Source organism: Dermacentor andersoni, chromosome 2 (assembly GCF_023375885.2).
Source record: "Dermacentor andersoni chromosome 2, qqDerAnde1_hic_scaffold, whole genome shotgun sequence".
Lineage (NCBI taxonomy): Eukaryota > Metazoa > Arthropoda > Arachnida > Ixodida > Ixodidae > Dermacentor > Dermacentor andersoni.
In genome coordinates, this window is record NC_092815.1 from 16,270,723 (window position 1) to 16,294,874 (window position 24,152).

The 24,152-nt window shown below is 44.2% G+C and overlaps 1 protein-coding gene across 2 annotated transcripts in view; it reads right to left on the minus strand.

Annotated features, from left to right (window-relative positions):
* The window catches only part of LOC126542849 (putative sodium-dependent multivitamin transporter), an 83,098-nt gene that overhangs the window by 34,827 nt on the left and 24,119 nt on the right, over positions 1–24,152 (minus strand). Inside the window, exons 1-7 of one of the 2 annotated variants that reach the window (XM_055077486.2) lie at positions 21,830–22,181; positions 17,001–17,422; positions 15,179–15,244; positions 11,621–11,740; positions 10,469–10,623; positions 9,517–9,657; positions 2,897–3,026 (exon numbers count right to left, since the gene is read on the minus strand). In XM_055077486.2, the coding sequence (XP_054933461.2) occupies positions 2,897–3,026; positions 9,517–9,657; positions 10,469–10,623; positions 11,621–11,740; positions 15,179–15,244; positions 17,001–17,351 (963 nt within the window). In that variant the 5' untranslated portion in view covers positions 17,352–17,422; positions 21,830–22,181. Of the gene's footprint in view, positions 1–2,896; positions 3,027–9,516; positions 9,658–10,468; positions 10,624–11,620; positions 11,741–15,178; positions 15,245–17,000; positions 17,423–21,829; positions 22,182–24,152 lie in introns of those variants that run through there. The other variant, XM_055077487.2, reaches the window with a different exon arrangement.

Genomic DNA, 24,152 nt, shown 5'->3' on the forward strand with positions numbered 1-24,152 from the left:
TCATCTGCATACATCAGTCCTGCTAGTACTTGAGCTACCTTCTGCCCTTCCAGCATATAGCTTATGTCGGTTCCTATTGTGCTCTGTTCTAGTCTCTTTTCCATTTGGCTCATGTAAATCATAAAAAGCAGGGGCGACAATGGACAGCCCTGCCTGAGACCTCTTCTTATTTTAGCTGGCTTTGTAGTTTCCCCCTCCCATGTTATCTCTACCTCATTATCTGTATAAACTTGTTGTAGGAACCCAATCACCTTTCTATCTAGACCATATTCCATCAACTGGCTCCATAACTTTTCTCGGTTTACATAATCATGGGCTCCTCTAATGTCTAAAAATGCTATCCATAGCGGTTTCTGCCTGGCTGCCGCTATCTCTATGCACTGTGTTATTACAAATAAATTATCATCTAGCCTTCTGTTCCTTCGAAATTCATTCTGCAGTTCTCCCAAGATCTCTTCACATTCTGCCCACTCCTCCATTCTCATTTTCACCATCTGCATTGCTACTCTGTATATGACTGATGTGACAGTTATTGGTCTGTAGGATTTTTTTGTCCTTGCTTCCCTTACCTTTGTAAACTGGCTGCTTAGTCAATGATATCGATGGTGCTAGTGCTGCCGTTGTTGGTGATGCTGACGATTACGATGTGGCTGTAGATTCCACGGTGCCGGTTTCGCAAAAACCATTATTGCGCGAACAGAGACCACTTTTTGGGAGATACAAGATAGTGATCGTACAATCGGAAAGTTCAGTCAAAAATTGGGAGTCTCCTGGGTGAATCGGGAGAGTTGGCAGGTATGAAACTGCATTTTAACGGAAAATTGCGGCGATTGAGTGCCAGAGAAGCAAAAGAATGAAAGCCTCGTGCCGTTCATGCTGCCTCACTAGTAAAACTGCACCCAAAACCTAAAGCACGCTGTCATCCTCCTGAACGTTAATGGAGCAGCCACAGCCACGGTCATAGCTGATGCCATCAATCCTTAATTTCCAGTTTTTCGCTCTTTTGCAATTCTCTCCGCCAAAGGCTCTGATGTACTGCTGCTGTGAGGTCCTGTTTATGCTATCTGTGCCGCAGATCTGTATTCCTCACACTAGTGTGGCACAGAGCTCGATCAAGGAAGCTGCTGGATCAAAAAGAAGTCTCGGATAATGCCTGGTCACATATTGTTTAGTACAGTTGTTGACGATGCCACTTTAGAAATATCTTGTAACGAGTGCACTCATCCACTGACACATACATAATTTGTCATTAATGAGGACTTTCCTTGCACCCTGAAGATCCTGTGGTTGCAATTTAAACAGTTTTCACATGCTCCAATGCGCAGTGACACAGAACACTTTGCACATTAGAAGTAAAGAAACCTCTGGACATCTTCGCTGTAACTTCAGTTTAGTCACAAACATCCTATAGGGTGGGGTCTTCCTTGCACGTCCTTGTTCTGCTATTCTTTTTCTTGCTTGCTTGAAGTGTGCTAAACATGCAAACGCCTCTTGCAAGCTGAAATGGTATTTGTGGCTTCATATTGAAATATAAGCACATGAAAAGTAATTTTTATTAAAATTAATTGAACTAGTTTGGCAATTTTTAGCCTGAAAGCCTCAGTGATACCACATAAAACTGGCTCTGCTATATTCATTGACTATTTCAGTTAATATTGAGACGATGAAGTCTGGGGTGGAAGAGCGATTTGACTTTTTGGCACAGGTCTTGGCACAGGCCAAAATCTGATTTGGCACAGCAACGAGCATTTCTGGTGCAGTGTCAAACATATATCTATATAAAATATGGATTCAATTTTAATTGGAACAGTCAATAAATATAACGTAACCGGGTTTATGCACATCAATGAGGCATTAAGGCTAAAAATTACTTAGCTAGTTTCATCAGGTTTAACTGGAAGGCTTTCTTTGTGCTTATATAGCACTGCACCGCCGCTTTTACCATTCAAACGTGCAACAGGCATCACACATCCTGTGCACTTCAAGCGAGCAAGAAAAAAAAGTTTGTAGAACAAGGTCATGTCAACAAGACCACACACCGTCGGATGTGCGCAACTAAACTGAAGTTTTAATGAAGCCATCCACAAATTTCTTATGTGCACAATCTGTCCTGCATAACTGTGCTGTGGGACATGTGAAAGCTGATTAAATTACAACCATGGAATGTGCTCTTTAGATTGTGCAGATCTGCAAAAAAGGTCCCCACTCATAAACCATGTCAGCAGTTAAGTACATATATTACAAGATATTTCTAAAGTGACTCCACCAACAACTATGCTTAGCAATGTGCGACAGGACATTATCCAAGGCTTCTCGACATCCTCCTTGAGCGAGTGCCATGCCACACTGGTGCATGGTATACTGAACTCCAGCCCATACGGCTCAAAGAAAAAGACCCCACAGCTGCATTACATCGGAACATCAGATGGCGAGAAATGCAACGAAAGTGTGAAAACAGCGAACGGAAAACCGACAGCATCCAATATATCGATGGCTATGGTCACTTCATTGACATCTGGGAAGATAATGATGGCGGTGACAGCGAGCTTGAGGTTTTGGTTACATTTCTGCTACCGAGGCAGCATTAACAGAAGGCGGCTTTCTTATGCTTTACGACACAGGCTTGGCCAACTTTTCTACTAAGATGTCCCTTAGGAGAAGGATGCCACAAAAGACCGCTATTGGTGCAATTGGCACAGCTGTTTCACCACTGTACGATACAGATGTACAACTGACACTGCCCAAAAAAAGTGCATATTGCTGTGCTCAATAAGCTTTCTGCCTGCACAGAGATTTGCAACAAAAGGTCAAATGACTGTTGCACCCCTGTAACCGGGAAACACATAGGTAGAAAGCATCTTAGAATATTTTTACTGTGCCATGAGTGGAAACATACCTGATCCGTTTTGGTTATCTTGCCCGACAACAAGGGGTCACAGTGCCTGAAGTTTGCGTACATCACAATACCAGCAGAGCTTGTGATCAAGCTCAGTGCCGAAACAATGGGCCAGTTGAGGAAGAGAGCACTGAAATAATAAAAATCCAAGAAACCATCATAATTTCTTCAGTGGAGTAGCACCTCAGTCGTATAGTCACAGAAATAACGACACCAGAAATTTTGATTGATCGAATTATTGATTAGGTTTAATGCCCTAACCATGGACATCAAAGGGCAGGGCAGGGCATATGGGGCATATGATACCATAATGGAGGGCTCTCGATAAATTTTGAAAAGCTAGGGTCTTGGGTATACGAGTACTTGCTGCAGTCCTCTTACGGCTGCCATGGTTGGAAATTATACCTGTGGCTTTAATGCTACTACCACAGAGCTACTGCTGCGGGTTCTGTAGTCAACCCACTGGTATCCTAGTTGCATGCAGCAACCACCATTCAGTAGAAATGCGACTAACTTTTATACATACAGATTTTGAATTATGCTATAAATGCCCTATCAGTATAGAATAGACACTATGAAAGAGGTAAAAAAAAAAAAAAGACAAAAATAAAAATAATGAAAACTTCTCACTGTGCTGTTTCCATCTTTTTTTTCCCCTCACAATGGATACTGCACTGCAGGTCAAAATCATGCTTCAGTAGAGAGATTTAGCATACAGTGTACTGCAATCTGCACGTACCAGCATGCTAGAACGTTCTTTTCTCATTTACAGAAATTTTTAAAAATTGGTCAATTTCTTATACACTTTCGTTGAACCACGCAGCAAGGGGTGTCTTTCAAGCGCAGCAACATCCGCAATGAGGTCACCTACAGTGCCGTGAATCCCTGAATGTTGTCGATGCTATGCAGCAAATCCATGAACACAGGCACAAGCACATCAAAATCTGTGGCATCATCTTCGTCTGAGGTGGCAGCCAGTAGTGTCGGCATTATATGATGACTCGAGCGAAAGCGGATGTTTCAGAAGTCTTGTGCGCTCGCACGGAGACAAAGCTTCATACTGTGTGTATGAAATGCACATGTATCCAATATGATCTGTGTGCCTTTCAGTGACTAATCAATTCGACCTTAGCACATGCTTTCACACTGTCCAAGTGAACTAAGGCGGTATTTTTGGGTGATCACTTTCAGAGATACTATTTCCACCTCTGCGAGACTTTGCAATGGACGCAACGAAGTGTGCAGCCAAGAGCGCCCTTGACACTACGAAGATAGAGGGCTTGGCACAACGCTAAAAACTCTGTTGGCAATATATGCGAACATGTCCGGTGACGGGAGCTGGCACTGCCAAGATAGAAAGCGCAATGAGACGGCAACAAAGGAATGAAGGCTGATGCCAGTTGAGGAACATGGAAAGAGGCAAATGAAACAAACAATGCGAGGGCAGCGAACGCAAGGGAAAGAAAAAGGAGGCTAGGAGGGAGCCCGTAAGCCAGTCAGAGTTTTCTGCTTGCAAAGGGGTGCTCTCCCCTTCCCGACAGAGGGGACAGTGCCGCGAGGGAGCTGCCATAGGCTGCCGTCGCTTCTCAAGAGTCTGCCGCTGGCTTTGTAGTTTCGTCTGGGTCATCGTACAAAATGGGACATGCGTCATCTCAGGTTGTACAATCTATGTTTTTAATCCATTGCCTCGATTGGCAGTTCGCCGGGACTGCACTAATAAGTTGCAAAATCGGAGATGTCATAAAATCGGGGGACATTAAACCAAGGTACCAGTCTTACAATAAACTTAATGCATGTTCTACTATAGTACACCGTAACCTACTCTTGTTCATTCTTTGTTTTAAAAACTGAGACAAACCACTTTTTTTTATGACTTACTATAGTTGAATCTCATTAATTTGATCACGGTTAATTCGAACTTCCGGTTTATTCGAACTGACGCTGTGGTCCCGTCAGTTATGTGTATTCCAATGGGCTAAAATGCCCAGTAATTCAAAAAGACAAGCGTTTTTGACGGTTAATTCAGACATACGGCACTCCGACAATGCTCTCAGCAGCATGTCAAATCAAGCAACTCCTCCGACCAGCATTCCTCTGACCTTGCCATAGAGAAAGAGCTTGGGAGAGACTCAACGTCGCACGCGAAGAATAAAGAAAAAAAAATGTGGTGGAAATTTGTGTGCAGGCGTGTGCAGGTGCACATCATCGAATACTTCTGTTCATGATGGGTTAGCGACTTCTGTTAGTGTTGCGGCACCACCACATACCCCATAGAGTCAATGTATAACAACGTCTGAAATTTCGGTCGCGAAAAAACCTTCGCCGTCCGACTTTCTGGACATTTTGCCATGACCGCAGGTCCGAAACGGCATTAATCGAAGCCACCACCACTGCCATTTCGATTATCGCACCACCTCGGGCCGATGCTCCCACACGCAGATCCGCCGGCAGCCATGGGCACCCTGCAATGCAGTTTGCCTGTACATGTGGCGCCACCTGGCAGTGGCAGTGAGCACCCACGGGTAGGCCCTCACCGTCATTTTACCATTGTCCGTGGTGCGCACAGGCCCGCATGCAAGCCTGCTTTTCCAATTTTCCAGTGTATTCCCCACAGCCTTCATGAGAAGCGTGAACAAAAAGAACACGCGCAGATCCTGCTGCGTTGAGGACTGTCACAACCGCGAAGGGGATGTCGGCATCAAATTGCACCGCTTCCCTTCCGGGGGAAGCAACCCGGTGGCTGAAGTGGATCGTCGCGGTTCCAGTCGGTCTTGCGAACTTTCGTTAACCGAACTAAGACGTAAGTGCAAAAACAAGAAAAAAAGATGAAATACAGCCAGCAGCGGCATCTGTAAAAACACAAAATAAAGTGTCAACTGCATAAAAACGCGTGAACTGATTCCGGCTGTTGTAAATCAGTTTTGATAGTTGTTTAGCTCATCTTGCTCCAAAACAAACTCGCAGCGGTTGTTAGGTGTCAAATCTAGCGTCGTAAGCGCTCTGTGCTGGAGCTTTGTATGCGCAGTGCTTCTTCCTGCGCCAAGATCAAGACGCGAATGCTGGAACCGAGCTCATTCGTGCCGATGTTTTCTCGTGCTCAGAACAACAGAACTAGGTTGGAGTACACTGCAGAACACGTGGAGCGTTCGAAAATTAGCATTTCCCTCGCGCACACAAGCGCATATTTGTTCAGTCTTCACGTTTAGTCTCAGCTGATTAATCTCTATATGATGCTTCAGCGGTAATGCCCTCTCACATTCGAGCCTGGACGACAATACCAGAATATGCTCGAGGCACTTTGTCAACGGAGAAAAAAGCATTTACCTTCCGATTCGCCAAAACCTCTACAATGTGAGGTGCAAAGCACGCTCCAAGTGAGGAAGCGACAAATGACAGTTCAAATACGTCCATGGCCGTATTTGCTCACTTAAGTGGCACACAATATTGATTTGTTAACGCACTTTGAGATCGACGGCGTAAGCTTACTTACTATGTTGTGACAAATACTTCGCGACCTGCGGTGGTTGCTTAGTGGCTACGGTGTTGGGCTGCTGAGCGCGAGGTCACGAGAATAAATCCCGGCCACGGCGACCGAATTTCGACGGGGTCGAAATACCAAAACACCCATGTAATTAGATTTAGGTCGACGTTAAAGAACCCCAGGCGGTCCAAATTATTCCGGAGTCTCCCACCACGGCGTGCCTCCTAATCAGATCATGGTTTTGGCACCTAAAACACCCCAATTTAAGCACCTCACTGTGATGTCCGTGCTGTTTACTTCTTTGATACGGTATACGTGGTTGTAGTCGTAAATTTGATGTCCTTTCTCAAGTGTCGGTGGTCAAAAATGGGCCTCGACGTTTTCGATTGCCTTAAAACCGGAATTTAGAATGTTCGAAAAGTTTCAAACGAGCGCCGCAAAAGCATGCCTCCGCAGCGGTGGCCGCCTCGGTGTTTCGCGCAACTGACGCGGTGGCGCTGGCGGCTGAGCCGATCGCCGCGCCGCCTGACCATTGCAGGGAGCCCATAGCCACAATGTGACAACGCTAGGCCTAGCTACTTTGGCGTTCGCTATCAAGCTTCTTGCTGTACGGTGCTGTGTTTTTCACTGAAACAATTCACCACTGTTAGCAATGGCGCAGATTCCACCTTTGTAATCCTCACCAATGGATTCGGAGCGCGGCAAGCACAGCGCGCTGCATAATGCCAATTCCTGAAAGTCATCATCGCCCCAATACAGCAGTCTTGCGCAGTGAAGCATACCAAAAATTCGAAGGGGGCAATTGTCACAGTACTTGGCATGTTTCCTTTTATTGTATACACGCGCACCCGCCATCTCCTATCGCAGTACTAGCACCGATATGCCTAATAACTGACTGTAATTTGTAAATACATGTGAGTAAATCTTGTGGAACTCCCCGCCCATGTGTTAGCTCAATGCACATGCACTAACTGCAGGTAAGTCCTCCATTCAATTAGCTTCCTTTAATTCAAACTTCTTTTAATTCGAACAAATTTTCGGGATCTTTCGAGTTCGAATTATCGAGATTCGACTGCAATTCCCAATCAGCAACTGCAAAGTTGAAAATGAACCATGACACAAAGTATGTCACACAGCTCTTGTGGTCAGTAGCGAATCTTTAAATAATGCTGTTAAAACAATCAACAATGAACTTCAATATATTAGCAAATGGTTTGAAAGTAATCGACTTTCCCTAAATACAAATAAAACTAAATTTGTTATTTTTATGTCCCCGTTTAAGAAAAAAACCTTTTGAGGAGCCATGCCGCATTACGATTGGCCGTGATGAAATTGAAAAAGTCGACTCAGTGCTCTACTTAGGGGTAACCCTTGATTCCGCTCTGAACTGGAAGCCTCATATCGATAGGCTGTGTGGTAAGGTCTCTTCCGCATGCTTCGTACTCACAAAGGCGCGGAGTAATTTCAGTTTCGAAACATTGAGAACCTTGTATTTCTGTCTTGTTCGTTCTCACTTAGCCTACTGTATTGAAGCCTGGGGATTTACATACAAAACATACTTGGAGCCTGTAGTACGGCTTCAGAAGAGGGCTTTGCAGATAATCAACTACGCTAGCTTTACTACACCATCAAGAAATCTTTTTCTTGCGAACAAAGTCATGTCATTATCGCACCTGCGAGATTACCGCGTTGCATTATTAGTGTGCTCAATAACGAGATGCAACACGCCATTTCCTGCCACTATCTTCAATGAATCGACATTTAACAGTCGCTCAGCCTCCCTCGAGAAATTTCTTGTGCCGATATGTCACAACCAGTACGGCCAGCGACGCATACATGATATAAGTGTCAAAATATGGAACTCGCTTCCTGCAAACATTAAGCAGTCAGCAAATTTTAATACTACTGTAAAAGAATTCTTTCTTTCCGATCTAAACTGATTAGTCTTTACCGAAATGTATAATGATGTTAACAACTGGATACAGCGTTGCTGTTATGCTTCTTTGTTGTTTATACGTACATATGTGTTTATGGATGTATTGTAACGTAAGTGTCAATGCCGATGTACCCTTGTTTTTACTCGACACACAGTGCATCAAATGTATACATGGCATGTCGGTGTGCATTCTTGCTGCATTGAGTGGATGATAGTTGCATGTTGCCGTTCCGCTGACGGCTGGAGTCGCGGCTGTTCGGCCGGTTCTTTTTGTATGGCCGTTTCATGTGTTCTTGTCGCGGGCATGTATGTGTGCGAGCTACCGTGGGGGGGAGGCCATGGGTCTTGTCTTCGATGCGTGCTGCCTCACTGGTGGTGCGGGGCTCCTGTTGTGGGTGACAGCGCCTTGCTTTATTGGTATTTATTTGGTTGCATTTCCTTCTTTCTTTTTTCTGTTTTTGTTTTGTTTGTTTTATCCAAAACAAATGATTGTGTCTGAATCGTTTACTTTTTCTTTGTATAACTGCATGGATCCATAACTAGCCTATGGCTAAGGATCCAGACATTTTCGCATACCATTTTTGATTATCTGAATAAAATTTCTGTTGTTGTTAAAACAAAACAAAAAAAATATACGCGCAGTGCGCGCCGGTGGTCGCGCCACTGGTGGTGGCCTTGCACAGGACACACGGGAGAGGAGCCAGCTGCGCGCCAAAATTTGTTGTGTCATTCATAGTGCTTCTCTGTCTTATTCACGTTTTCAGAGCAAAATAGGCAGCACCCTTCGCATGTGTGGGGTGGCCAAAGCTTCAAGGAATGTCGAAGAATTGTTTTAGAGAGCCTATTTGTTTTAGAGAGTCACGATTTTAGAGAGCTTATTTAAGGGGCTCCGAAATGCACTTTTACCACACTTCATTCTCTTATCATCTTTCACCAACGTTTGAATAAACAGTGCAAGTTTCGCACTAGAAATCGTCTCGTCCTTGCCTAGTCCCCGTAGTCTACAAATGCCTGGAGCCCGCCGACAATGCCACGCTACCCAATAGTAACGTCGGTCGAGCTTCGTTAAACAGGCGTCGCTACAACTCGGCAGCAATATGATACGCTACCCTGGAGTATGCAACAAAGTGCTGCTATTAGGTTAGTATTTACACTCAGCCAGATTGAAGAATAAATGTGCAACAGCCAGCACTTTGCACGTACAGCTGTGCTTTCTTGAGTGTGCTGACAGTCATGAGTCTCTGAACCTGGGCCTGATTGACGCCGTAGAGGGATACATAGACAAAGATGCCTCCAATGGCCAGGGTCCACACGGTGTGGCGTACAGTTGGGTCTGGGTCAAAGCTGTGAAAAAATAAATAAGAAGACATGAGAAGTAATATCAGAGGTGGCCTCGGCCTTTACATAACCAAAAATGCGACTTGCACAAAGTCAGTTCTGATACGACAGCTTGTTGAAGTAGTTAGTTTACGACTGCAGTTGACTTGCCGTATTTTTATTTCCTATAAACCACGAATTTTTGTTTGAATCATCTGAAATTTAGTTAACTATATCGCAAACAAAAATGAGAGTAACATAGTACACGTATTTGATGCTCCACAAGATATGTGGCCTGAACAGGCAGTCGAATAATATCACCTGTCGACGTGAACTCACGACTATGTTGGCACTGTCTCGTAATGGTGCCTGTCAACACTTGGGTAGATATGCAGTATAAAATTAAGCCTTAGTGCACAAAGATGTAAACAGAGTAACGTTTGAGCTGAACTCGGGGGATTAAAATTTAAAATCATAGCCTAAGTACAATTAGCATCAGTGCACGGTTACAAAATACACTCATAATGTAGGAAACCTGTCGAAGGCCACAAAGAGAAATATGTCCATCATCAATGAAATTTGAATCCTCCCACTTTCTGGAAAAGCCCAAGACGTTTGCATCACTTGATTCACCATAAGCCATAGCGTACATTACATTAAGAGGAATTTTGTGAGAATCACCTGCATGCCATTAGAAAATGGCAGAAAAAGAAACTTGAATCACCTGCATGTCATTAGAAAATGGCAGAAAAAGAAACTTCATTAACAAAACACTCAGTCAGTTTGGATTAAGAAAGTCGCTACCAGAAGCAATAATAACCATACACAGGATGCTCACTTTAAAAACTCTATCCTCCCTCCAGCGAGCGCTTCATTCCAGACATTGGAGACACCGCCCATCCTATAGGTGCCCACACCAACAACAGCAAACATGGACACAAACATGAGTATTGACTGGAACAGGTCAGTCCACAGGACAGCCTTCATGCCACCCTAAGAAAAAGATTGGAAAAAGGAAAGTTAACTACATCCCCATTCTAGACATACATGGGCAGATGCTTGCACACAGGGACAGCAATGCACACAATCTTTGCACAATTCCATAATGCTGAACATGGTGTGCTAACAGCCTATGTAACAAGAGCTGAGAGACCCCAATCCTGTAGCAAAATGCATTGGCATTCTATATATAATTCCCTCACAAAGCCTTCCATGGTTAATGTGAGAAAGATATGTAGAACATCAATGTACTTCATTGCTGATATTGTGAACAAATATCTCTAAACTGGTACAGTTGATAGAATTCTTATTACTTGCAAGTATTTAGTACTGGCATTTGCGACTGCAATATAAAGGTTAAAGTTCCTAATTAAAAATATAATTATTAAACTTGTACTAATTAAGTAAGAAACAAATAGGCAACTACTGCACAGTTTCTGGCGTCTGCAACTGCTACGACTTTACGCCAACAAGAAGTATCAATCACCTCAAATCCCCTATTTTGAGAGACTCGAGACATTCATAGCTGAAGTACCTCAAATATCCCTCATAAATACCCTCAAGGCTGCCACGGCCTCATTTCTATACATCGTGCTGATAATCAGATCGTAGTTTTGGCACGTAAAACGCCAGAATTAGATTTTTTTTAGTGGCTTGGCTGTGCTGCCTGAAACAGGCACTGCGTGGTGGCTACACAGAGCAGCATAGATGGTGCTTTTCAGTTCCATTGTGCACAAGTTGCCACAGAAGAAACCTTTCTTATGGCTTCCATGCATGGCAAACTTTTGCACGGAGAGCACATGAAAGGACGCTCGTAAAGCAATACAGAAAGAAAGAAAGAAAGAAAAAAAGAAGGTCTATATGACTTATGCTAGGTGAAAGGTACTGCAAACTGCACTGCTTATACTCACCCCCCTTTTTCTAACACTTCTGAACATTAAAAAGACGCCCAGATGATAAACCGCCCAGATGGCAATAAAGTTGTACTCACAATAGTGCAATAAAATGTGCAGACCAGACCCACAGAGATAATAGAAAGCCACTTTGATATGCCAGTGACAGCACTCAGGGCCACAGCTGGTGCGTACAACACGACTGCCATGTACAGCACCTGCAATGAGGAATGCACAAGCATGCACAACACGGGGCAGTCAAAGTCTGAAGCAATGTTTAGTCTTTGAAAACCTGGAACAGTAATAATTTAGAACAATCTAGGGTTGCACACATTCAACTGACTGTAGGCAACAGAGCCAGACGCAACTTGACTCAGTTACTAAAGAAAAAGAGCCAGCTCTTGTTACTCAAAATAACTGCATATCTTCAAATGTCCAATATTTACTTGATTCTAACATGTCCTCATGCAAAATACACACCCACTGGCTTGAGTGTGGACATAAGTTCTTTAAGCCAGTATGACACACTATTGCATGCGAGCCCGCGCATCTCAAGAGCAGACTCCCAGTAGGAGGGAGTAAGCAAGGGGCGGAGCAGCAGAATTGACTGTCGTGCATTTCCAACTACAAAGGGGTCATTAAAGTTCACTAATCTGATGTACAGCAAGTTACTGCCAGGACACCCCAGCGAGACCCAACGCATCTGCCCTGACACTGGTGCACTGCTGCATAGTGTTAAGAATGGCCGTACGGCGTGGCAACGTGCCAGCTTTCAGCCCGCTGCACGTGTTCCAAGCCCACCAGACGGGGCGCCCTTCGGAGAACTGCGAAGGGCCGGCAGCCACGTGGCGCGCTATCAACTCAGGAAATTGGTACTTGGCCGAGCCATCCGGGACAAAGCAGAGTTCTACGAAGCCCTCTGACGTCAGCACTGAAAGCTGGGCGGTACCGAGAACTGTCCGGCCTTTTCACCTGTGTGTGCGTGCAACACGAACATTTCCGTCCACGGGGCCCTCGAACGTGTCAGTCAGCCTTTGTGTGTGTAGGCTCGAACGTGTGTGCCTTTGTGTGTGTGAGCCATACTGCGGGGCGGCGGCAAGTTTACAATGATTGGACTAACATTCCCGACCATTCCTGCTCCGTCCACGCCGAACGATGACGTCGAACTGTGACGTCAAGCGGAGAGCTTATAAGCAGCGTTTGCCGGCTGCTAGAGGGTGCTCGTGTCGTGCTCGTTGTCGGGAGCTGAGTGCTCTGTCATACTAGAAATGTACTAGTGAGCTGTGTGCTCGTAAACTGTTTGCTGTATGTTAGTTTTGCGGGCTCCATATGGGAGTCGCGCTAGTCTGCCAATGTACCTCGTGTTATAAACTGTAAATCCTGCAATTAAATCCTGCTCGCCTAGCCCTGTCGTCCCAAGTTCATCTCCACAGCTACGTCTGCCAAATCGACAACTGGTGGCAGCGGTGGGATAGTCCGACGACTCCTATATCTGGTCGACAGCAGTAGGACCGTCCGACAACTCTGACAATAGCAGAGTATAGCATAAAGCCCATTTTACATAGTGTGAATCGTCTGCAACTGGTTTGGACCTTTATTCTATATTCCAGCTCAAGATGGCCACACACTGAAAAGGCAGCAAGCTGGTGTAACGCATGGCTGCCATACTTGTGGTTCCTTTATAGCAGTGCGACATTTGTTTGTTGCTGCAGCCAGTAATGTTGCTTTACATTAGTTTTCACTGACACTGCCTGAACTATTTATTTGTTTCAGACTTTCAGCGTGTGTCGCATTCTGAACATGAAAAGTGCACGGTACACGTCAAGTTTATAAACTCCTGACGTACATGAAGCACTGAGGCTGATGGCCTGACCAGTCGTTCGGAACAGCCCAGTTGCAGAAAGATTTCGAAGATTTCTAAATTGTAACCCTATTGTTGTCTTTAGTCTAGCATTGTAAAGTGATTCATCCTGCATCCAATTTGCGACAGTACTTAGACTTTTTTACCATCTCTGACTTGCTGGAAAATAAACTTAAAGCCATGAACTTAACCCACAGACACTAAGACAGAACCGCAGCCATTTCATTGATGGCTTCACCAACGGGATCGGTTGCTGCCGGCACAGAGATATTACCTGGACTGGAATGCCTCACTTCCTTTTGTTCCACACCACTATCAAGATGTGGACGATAACATGCAGGTCAGTTTCGAAATTACAGTGTACGCTTTGTGTTCAGATAGCAGGCGATGGCAGTTAGATTCCAAAACAGCACAATACACGAATCACAATAGTTACTCAATGAGTGAGTGCACAGGTACACTACAGTGATATTTTGCTGGGCAGGTGGAATGTTCTGAACACCAAATACATTTGTTATTCATTCCTAACAATTACAAATTTTTTTAATGTTATCCCCCACTCTATCACTTCGAAATGCGTCGTTAGTAGTGATAATGCGAGCATTGTGGTTTAGAACAAGAAAGGTGTATAATATCCGCACAATCATGGACAGACTAAGCTGAAACAAAATAACAGCAGACAACAGATCAGCCACGAGAACGAAAAGCTGCAACGCAATAAAATGTGTTCGAGAGTGCCCTTCACTGCTGCTGTGCGAATCAGCCAGTTCCGTCTGCTGCACAACGGATCGTTCTGCTAGCGCACGTGTGCTTTGTCAGATCTCACTTATCTGGAAATGACTTTCTTGGAACCCGTTCACGTTTGAAAGTGATGCACTGGATAGGCGGCGCCTTCAGTGACAAGATGAGCTATATTTTTGTGAACAGAGTTGTTTTATAATGCACACGTGAGAGCTGCGCAGTAGCGTAGCAGACGAAACCATACGATTCGCACGGCAGCAGCAAAGGGCACTATCAAGCACGTCTTATCTCGTCGCAGCTTTCTGTTCTTGCAGCTGAACTGTGCCGCCAGTATCTGTCGTCTGCCGTTACTTTGTTTCAGTTTAGGCTGTCATTAATTGTACATTCCAGGTTGCACAATTTATGCACTGGCAGCAATGGGACACACTAGATGCAAGTTTTCCTCGCTGTGATTATCCTTCTGCCAATTCAAACAACTGAAAATGACGTCTAGAGTCAGACAGCCAGTCTTGATGCCTCATGCTTATCTGCCACAAGAATTCGCATGTGTTGCATACCAAACACTTGCTGAAAGTCGCAAGTGGGGAAAGAGTTTAGGCAGGCCGCAGCAAACTTATTGCGCTGAATAATGTGGCCAACTGCAGCAGGAAGCAAATACCACTGCGTGCCGCTGCCTTGTCTGCAAGTAAAATCACAAATATGGCAGCCCAGTGTCCTGCTGCAATGAGTCAATCAGAATGCCAACACTATATCTGTGATGCAAACCCAGTCGTAACCGCACTGACATAACATGCGGCTGCACTTGTGGCATTGGTAATACAATAGTCTGATAATGTATGCATATCACAAAGAAGCCTGTCCTTGTTCAAAGAGGCTCTAAAGACTTGTGAGGCTTATCTTACTGTCCAAGACTTCGCATGGCAGCGAGTGCCTTTCTGTAAACATTCTGCATTGGTGTCTAAGGATATCGAAGTGTACTATAAAGCGGCTGAAATCATTCATAAATAGAGCCACAGGTAAAAATATTTACACACACTTAAACTGTAAGCCTCACCATTTGTATTACAAATGTAGCAGACATAGCCAGACGGGTTGCCTTCCCAAATCTTCTTTCCAAGTACTGAAAAAGAAAAGTTGTCTTCATGTGGCCATAAGACTACAAGGCAATAAAAGCTAACACTACATTTCATAGGAACTGCTTTTGCCTGTAGCAGCTTTGTACGTACATTTTATGTACACTTTGTTGTGTCCTGTTTATTTGCACTGTTACAGTACTCAATTTTCAAGAGCAATGTACCAAGTAGCCCGCAAACACATTCTTTCATTGGTATCAAGCTAACATGATGAAAAAGTAACAGCTTCGGCATGTTTCATTTACGTCCTTGTTAACCTTAATTTATACCTAAACAACTAGAAGAACCCTGGAATAACTTTTATGAAAGTTCTGGAACCTGTCTGGTGTAAAGGACATCTGCCAATATGCCTTTTGCAACCAAAAGATTGTAAATGCACCTTCTTGAAGAGTTTTCAGGAGGGGTGTTTCAATAGTTAAATTTCTGAATCTAACAATCAAGAAAAATGGCAACTGAATATCAAATCGAATATCAAATATTTTCTTGTTTCTTGAAAAAAACCACGGAAGTTTGCATGCTGTCTGTATGGTAAAAGAAAAATATCAGGCTTATATCCATTACTTGACACATGCATGTAATAAATACCACTAACAATTAGACAATGGGACAACTGAGGTGCTCGTAAGCGAGAAATTTACAGTTCAATAAGAATATTATTTGGGCAGCCTACAAAAATCTGCATTCCTAACAATGAGCAGCGTTTGTGTGTTAGAATGCAAACTTGGTGAGACTGCCCAAATAATATTCTTATTGAGTTGGAAATGACTAAGCACAGGAACTGGTGCCTTTGCATCTCCCAACAGTAGCTCTCATACAACAGAATCATTTAGAACAGTCCTCCCTTCCATTATTCTCAATCCAGAGGGACTCCAATAAGTGTTATCTGCTACATATATTCTAAAGAAACAAATATTCGAAAACTTCAAATAGCAAATTCTCAAATCGAATAGCAGGGTCTATTGAATTCACATTAAAAATTTTGAGTATTCACACTACCACAGTTTTCAGCAAAGGCTGAAAAGGTTGCCGTGCCCTTGCAACCTTTTCCCCTTCCTTTTTGTCGCTGCAAGCATACTTAAAGCTACGCCACTCCCCCGATGCCAAATGATACACGTCATGCTCCGTCCACAATTGCACTGGCATGACCTCAAGGCTGAGCCAAATATTTTTGATTGGCAGAGCAGCATCATACCCCCTCCCCCAGCCCACAACCCCAGGCAGGACCATCACCTCATCTGTGGCGAGAGTCTACTTTAGCTTCTGCTAAAAGTACTGCTAAGTCGTGGCACCTAAAAAATTCTGTCTAATGATTGCAGTATATGGAAGTGCTGGGAAATTCAAGGACAAAAAACAATTCTGGGAATTTCAAATAGTTTAAAGGAAAGAGCAGGTGGTCTTTTGGAGAAAACTGTAGGCTAATCATTGCAGTAACAGAAGTGATATTAGGCTCAGAAGACTGTACTGTTGAGTGACAAAGTAGATCTATTTATTATACTCAAAAAGATTTACTGGGCCCCTTTAAACACACACAGACCAGTTTCTGACGACAGGTTATTGGGTTCAGAAGTTGCTTGGCTAAAAGAGTTTGTAGCTGCAATCAATTTGATCAACTGTGCTTTAAATGTAGGCATGTAACTTTGCCTGGCATTCTGAATTGACGAGAGGTGAGGAGACCTTAGGGGGAGGGTGTATGTCAAAAATATGATCACCTAAGTAATCAACAATTGAGACAGCTCCACTAACCTCGTAAACACTGATGACCTGGAGGTTGTAGAACACGGGCAGGAAAACATAGGCAGCAATGGGTGTGCCAAAGATGTATGCAATGTTGATAATAACAAACTGAGTGCCATAGTAGTAATTCTCGGAAGGAACGCCCAGCAATGTAACTGCAGACATGAAGCTCGCCATGAGTGAGAATGCCACAGGCACCACTGACATGTTCTTGTTTGCCACTAGGTATTCGCGTGCTGTCCGCTGCCGGTCACCCGTAAACCGGTAGTAGATGCCAATGAGCGATGACACCACAAGCATCACTGAAAACACAGCGTAGTCTGCTGCACCAAAAGTCGCCCTTTGCTCTTCAGCCTCCATGCTGTAGGCTTCAATTTACTTCACAACAAAGATCACCATGCACCACCACCAGCTGGTGGAGTATAGGTTTCCTGCATTGTGAACCAAAGCAAGAAAGCGGGTAAGAACCTTTGCAGGCAAACTTTCAAGACGTGGAAAGGGCACGAAAACACTCAAACAGGTCATAAGAGAGGCCACAAATCTATCCACAATATAAACAGACGACACAAGTTACTGTCCTTAAGTATCGATCTAATAAATGTGCAAACAAGGTTAGGGTCACTTCAGCTGCTTAGCCAACTAAATATCACTCTACGTTAGTTTTCACAATCTCACCTTCTGCTCTAACTCTGAAAAGCTACCCTCCAATGGTACATAAGCACTTCAGTCCATACACGCAACCACTACCTGGTATCTGGATGAAGCCTCTCCTATGGTTTCATGATTGGCAGTGTAAATAATCCTCATGACAATACCTAAAATACTTATTTTTATAGAAAACTAAACAGACTTTTGAGGCAAAGTCTGCCAAAGATGGCCATGAAAAATCTACACTAAAACCTCCTATAGTAGAACAGCACCACAACAGTGTGAGACAACTTGCTATAGCCAATCACAAGCCACATATGTCGTTTCTGCTGAAAATACAAATGCATTCAAACATCTAAAGACAGATACTAGGGACGTACCAAAAATAAGTTTCGTCATTTAACTTCACACTGAAACATTATTTCCAAAAAGAAAAAATACACCATGGCATCACGAACTAGTTTTCCAAGTAGTCGCCACCGACGTTGAGAAATTTGTCGCAACATGCAATCAGTTTGAAGAAGCCAGTCTGGTAAAACTCAGTGCCCTGCAATGCAAGGAATTGTCGCACAGCCGCCTCCACCTCAGCATTGATTTGGAAATGACATCCCGAGAGCGCAGCTTTCAATGCAAGGAACAGGTGCCCATTAATACAGGATTCCATTGACGAACCCGTTGTCAGCACACATCACTCTGCCATCATGATTTGTACTCAAATAAACTCGGGCACGCTGGCCTGCAGCTACTCTCTCTTCTTCGGCACTCTGCGCATGCCTCATGCTTCCTCCGCTGACACTCCTATCATTGAACCAGCAACAGACGTGGATTATGATGAAGATTGTTTGCTTCACCTGGTGTACCATCTTCTCCTTTAAATAAATGACAAAACTTGCTTTCGGAACCTCCCTCATACGTGAACTTGGGCCTCTAGTAGTACTGCAAAATAACTAATACTAATAATAATAATAATAATAATAATAATAATAATAATAATATAAAGACACTTGCAGCATCTAAATACTAATCACAACTGGTGCAGTAACATCCCATCTAAAATTCTTTGACTTTGTGCCCTGTTGAAATGGTTGTAACAATACATACAAAATTCTTGCTGTGTATTGTAGTACAGTAATAAAGTATGATGCACAATTCTCTGGTTTGACGGCAATGAAAATGTGAGAACACTGTTCTCAGCACCACGGAAATGGACAATCAATTCGCCAACGTTTTTATACTGTTTTCCACTGTTGTTTCATTCCATCGATGTTCTGTGGAGTACTGTGCAATGACAGCTGCAACATTGCTTTCCAAACAAAAAAAATCAAGATTTCACAACAGCCACTAACACATAATGTCGTATAGTTCTAATATGAAAGCAATATGTGAAGCAGTGAATTACTTGAAGGCAAACAAAAACCCCGATGTCATCTTCTATATAATGCAATAAAGTGACAGGAGAGTCTGGCGGAACAACACGTAATGCGAAGGTTGTGAGATCGTTCCCCACCTGTGGCAAGTTGTTTCTTCATCCACTTTCATTTCCATTAATTTATCGTTTCTTTATTTAATTTATTAAGCACAAGTAATTTCCCCTATCTTGCCTTGGCGTCAGTGTTTGTTGGCTTCTTATGATATGACTAATAAAAATCAGGCCCCTCGGTTAATCCCTTTTCTTCTCGTTTATTACATAACGAGGGTCTCTAATCCGGCAACATTGACGCCTTCAGGTAGCATGTGTGGGTTTACGGACCGGTTGCCTTCACCCAAAAAGATACATTCTCATGACGCTTGCAGCAGAAAGGATGTTCCACATCCGCCGCCAAGGTTTCTGAGTGGTGGCGCTGGCTAACACTCCCAGGGTTCTACTAGGAAACAAATACCCAAGAAAGTGAATGGGGAAACAGTGCCGCGGTAGCTCAATTGGTAGAGCATCGCACGCGTATACAAAGGTTGTGGGATCGTTCCCCACCTGCGGCAAGTTGTTTTTTCATCCACTTTGATTTCCATTAATTTATATATATATATATATTTTTTTTTCACTTATTAAGCACAAGCGATTTCCCCTATGTTGTCCTTGGTGTCACTGTTTGTTGGCTTCTTATGAAATGATTAATAATAATCAGGCCCCTCAATTAACCCCCTTTCTTCTCGTTTATTATATAAGTTTTTGATTCACTTAGATTTAGGTGCATGTTAAAGAATACCAGGTGGTCAAAATTAATAGAGTCTTCCACTATGGCATCCCTCATAGCCCTTGTGTTGCTTGGAAATGTTAAACTCCCCAAAATAAAATAAATAAATAAATTACTGAAAAGTTGAAGCACCCCACACACATTTAACTTTTCTGTCTATGCCATATAACTAGATCTTGCAACAAAGACATTTAAGAGCGAAATTTGTTTTTTCAAGAGCACTGGCAACAATCTCACCTCTTCCTGTCAGGCTGTGAAAAATATTTGGCACTAACTTCAGTTCTTATTTAAAGTACCTATTTGCTTCTGTGTTAGCTTGAGTAGTAGGAAAATTTCAAATGTTTATTGTCAATACTCTCAGGCTGCTGTGAAGGGCCACAAGATGGCACAAGGTGATGTGCAAGCTAATCAAGCTAATCAGGTAAATAATTTGAACGAATTCCCACACTACAGCAGGAAACCAGAATGTACATCATACAAGGAAGCAAGCTTGTTTGACAAAGGAAGCAAGCTTCATCCTTTCAAACTGCTTCCTCGTAGACAAAGCACACTGCTTTTCTCAGAAACCTGTTTCTTGCACCAGCAGACATGACGACGAGGAAAGTAAATAATGGTGTCATAATTGTAACCTGTGTCAACAGATGTTGACGTCCTCATAGATAGACAGCTATAAGCTTGTTAGCACCCCTACTTTCAAAAAAAAATTTAAGAAATGATGACGGCTGAGAGCTAAAACCAAGTCAAACATTTTTATACCACTACATATTACTGATGAAGCTTACACTATCACCAGATATTGTGATTAGGCCGTCATGCAAGGTTACGAGACTTGTACGGTTAATTCTACTAATTACTACATTATCTTGTACACAATAAATCACAGGTCTAGTGAGGTCAAATGCACTTTGGCACAATGAGGACTTGCTACTAAGATGCTACTAAGTGTGCAAGCCACTTTGGTAACAATATGACATGAAAAACTCATCTGCAACGTCAAACAAAATAAAGTAATAGAAAATGCCTATATCTCCTGCACCCTTATTATAGTCACGTGAAGAATTAAATAAAGCAACAATAAATAAGAATGAGCATAGAGCTTTTGAGAACAAGTAAGTCGAATTATTTGCGAGTGTTGTGAAATTCAGTCATGTCATACCACTGTCATAAGATCAATGAACAGCACGAAGCTTTCATCTCGCGCAATTATCTCGGCAACCAGCGCACCCACAAGAACTTTTCCAATGACGCAGGGGAAAAAAACCACCTACAACACCCGCAAAAAAATTTGAATGTTGAAATACATTTTAGAAACACCGCCAAACTCCCGCATTGAAGGGACGGTATGTGGAGGGGGGGAAGGAAGGGTTCAAGCTAGTTCTGTAAAGAGAAAACAGCACAGACAACAGCCACAAAATCAATTAAATATAGAAAGCGATATTGGCTGCGTTTCAAAGTAGAGAGCGTTACCTCAAGCGCGCAGAGAGAGAGCAACAATCGAACCATTAAAGGTGAGAGAGAAGTAGAAGGAAGGAAAAGGACGCTGGCCTTAACCATCACGCTCGGAAAGTGGCTCCTACTGCTGCTGGAAAAACGCAACGCGCGAGTGCAGACACCTCACAGCGGTAATTTATCGCGGTATCCGCGGCGATCATGTAGTGCGAAGGGACCTTGATCTACAAACCTACTCGGGTATCTCCACCGATACAGCGAAAGGACCACAGGTATATATATATATATATATATCGATGTCTGCTGCAGGAACATCTGTACACATGGGCAACAAGCTCTGAGAGTAAAGGAAAAAGTAAGAGTAAAAGCTGGGATACCACTGAAAGCGATGAAAGAGGAGGCGGCCGGCACATAGCATGCAGCGCGTCTCGCTCCATGGCAAAACCATGAGGCGCCCGACGTTGCGAAAGAGCGGGGTGGCGCGGAAAAGAAGAAAGTGAATACAAAGTAACAAAACGCTTCCGCATTGTTCGGAAAGCGAGACATCACCTGGATTGCAAGCGTCTCGGGCTATCTTTGACAGCAAGGTTCCTTCCTTGACGCTTGCCAGTGGCCGGATGAGAATGAAGGCAATGAAACGCGGCGGGTGATTATACACTTGTGCGGGGATTGTCACGTGGCTAGGTCAAGTTCATCACGCAGCTCCTTGCGAAGCTCGGGTTCGGCGTGGACTGAAGTATTCACGTACCGAACCACCGAGCTCCCTCCCTCACCTCACGCCACCGCGGAACCATAGGCGGAACGACGACAATCGTAAAAATAACCGCTGAGGCGCCGCCACGGCACGCAAACGCCGAGCCGCAGCGAAGGTGGTGCCGCCCGTGCCGCCACTCGTAAGCGTCGTTTCCGTTCTCTTGCTTCCATCGGCTGTCGTCTGCTATGATGCTTCCTCCACGCACCGCTCGCAATAAAAACGCACCGCTTTCGCGTCAAGAGAGACAGCAGCGGAAGCGTCAACCCTGCAGCGCAACAGCGGCAGCAGAAGGCCAAATGCGCGAATAGTTTCAAATAAGGCAGCTGGCTAATGGCGCCGAAGAGCGCAAAACGCTTGTGCGTGAAATCTTTCTTAAGCCACATTACGCCCATTCTACACACTTCTTTTTTTAAGAGCAGTCTTCCTGCTTCAATTAGCGGTAGGCGTACTTACGTGACGCGCGTGACGAGGAAAAGCGATGCGCTGCTCACAAAGTGGCTCCTCATGCTCAACGCTGTCCGCGCGCAACCGCGAGCGCCGGAAACGTCTTTTATGTTCGACACCTTCACCCTTTGGGTTGTATTTTGTCCCCAAACGATAATCGTCATTTGTCTTGCCCGAATTTCCTTTCTTTAACGCTGCGAGCCCGGTACTTCCTACACTCTTAAGCAAAATTACACTATTTTGCCACACAACAGTAATCGTGATGTCTTGTCCACATTTCCTTTCTTTAACGCGGCGAGCCCGGTACTTTCCAGTAACGAACGGCTTGCGCGTTATCAGCATGACATAACATTCCCGACGGGAAAGTAGCGGGCGCGGCGTTTTCAAGAAAGGAAACGCAAGCAAGGCAGATGACGATTTCGTTGTGTGGCAGATACACCCCAAAGGGTGTAACTTTGCCCAAGTACACTCTGAGAAAATTTACACCCGTTGGGGCTTATATTGTCCCACAACACTAAGAAAAGTTTACACCCTTTGGAGTGCCCCTTCTGCCACACAACGATAATCGTCATCTGCCTTGATGCGTTTCCTTTCTTGAAAACGCCGCGCCCGCTACTTTCCTGCCGGCAATGCTATCATGCTGATGACGCGCACGCCGTTCGTTACTGGAAAGTACCGGACTCGCAGCGTTAAGGAAAGGAAACGCATCAAGGCAGATTACGACTATCGTTGTGTGGCAGAAGGGGCACTCCAAAGGGTGTAAACTTTTTTTAGAGTGAACAATAATCGTCATCTGTCTTGCCCGCGTTTCCTTTCTTAAATTAACGCTGCGAGCCCGGTACTTCCCAGTCACGAAGGGCATGCGCGTTATCAGTGTGACGCAGCATTCTCGACAGGAAGGTACCGAGCGCCGAGTTTTCAAGGAAACGCAAGCAAGGCAGATGACGATTGTCGTTGTGGGACAAATATACACCCCAAAGGGTGCAACCACTTTAGGAGTACATGCATGGTTACACCCTTTGGGGTGTATTCCTGCCACACAACAATAATCGTCATCTGCCTTGCTTGAGTTTCCGTTCTTCAAAACGCCGCACCTGCTACTTTCCTGTCGGCAATGCTATGTCATGCTGATAACGCGCATGCCGTTCGTTACTGGAAAGTACCAGGCTCGCCGCGTTAAAGCAAAGAAATGCGGACAAGACAGATGACGATTATCGTTGTGTGGAAAAAAAGTGTATTTTGTTTAAGAGTGTACACTCTCAGACAAAGTTACACCCTTTGGGGTGTATCTGCCACACAACGATAATCGTCATCTACCTTGCTTGCGTTTCCTTTCTTGAAAACGCCGCGCCCGCTACTTTCCTGTCAGGAATGCTATGTCATGTTGATAACGCGCATGCCGTTCGTTACGGGAAAGTACCGGGCTCGCCACGTTAAAGAAAGGAAATGCGGACAAGGCAGATGACGATTACTGTTGTGTGGCAGAGATACACCCCAAAGGGTGTAACTATGCATTTACACTCTTAAAACAGTTGCACCCTTTGGGGTGTATATTTGTCCCACAACAATAATCGTCATCTGCCTAGCTTGCGTTTCCTTTCTTGAAAACTCGGCGCTCGCTACTTTCCTGTCGAGAATGCTGCGTCACACTGATAACGCGCGTGCCGTTCGTGA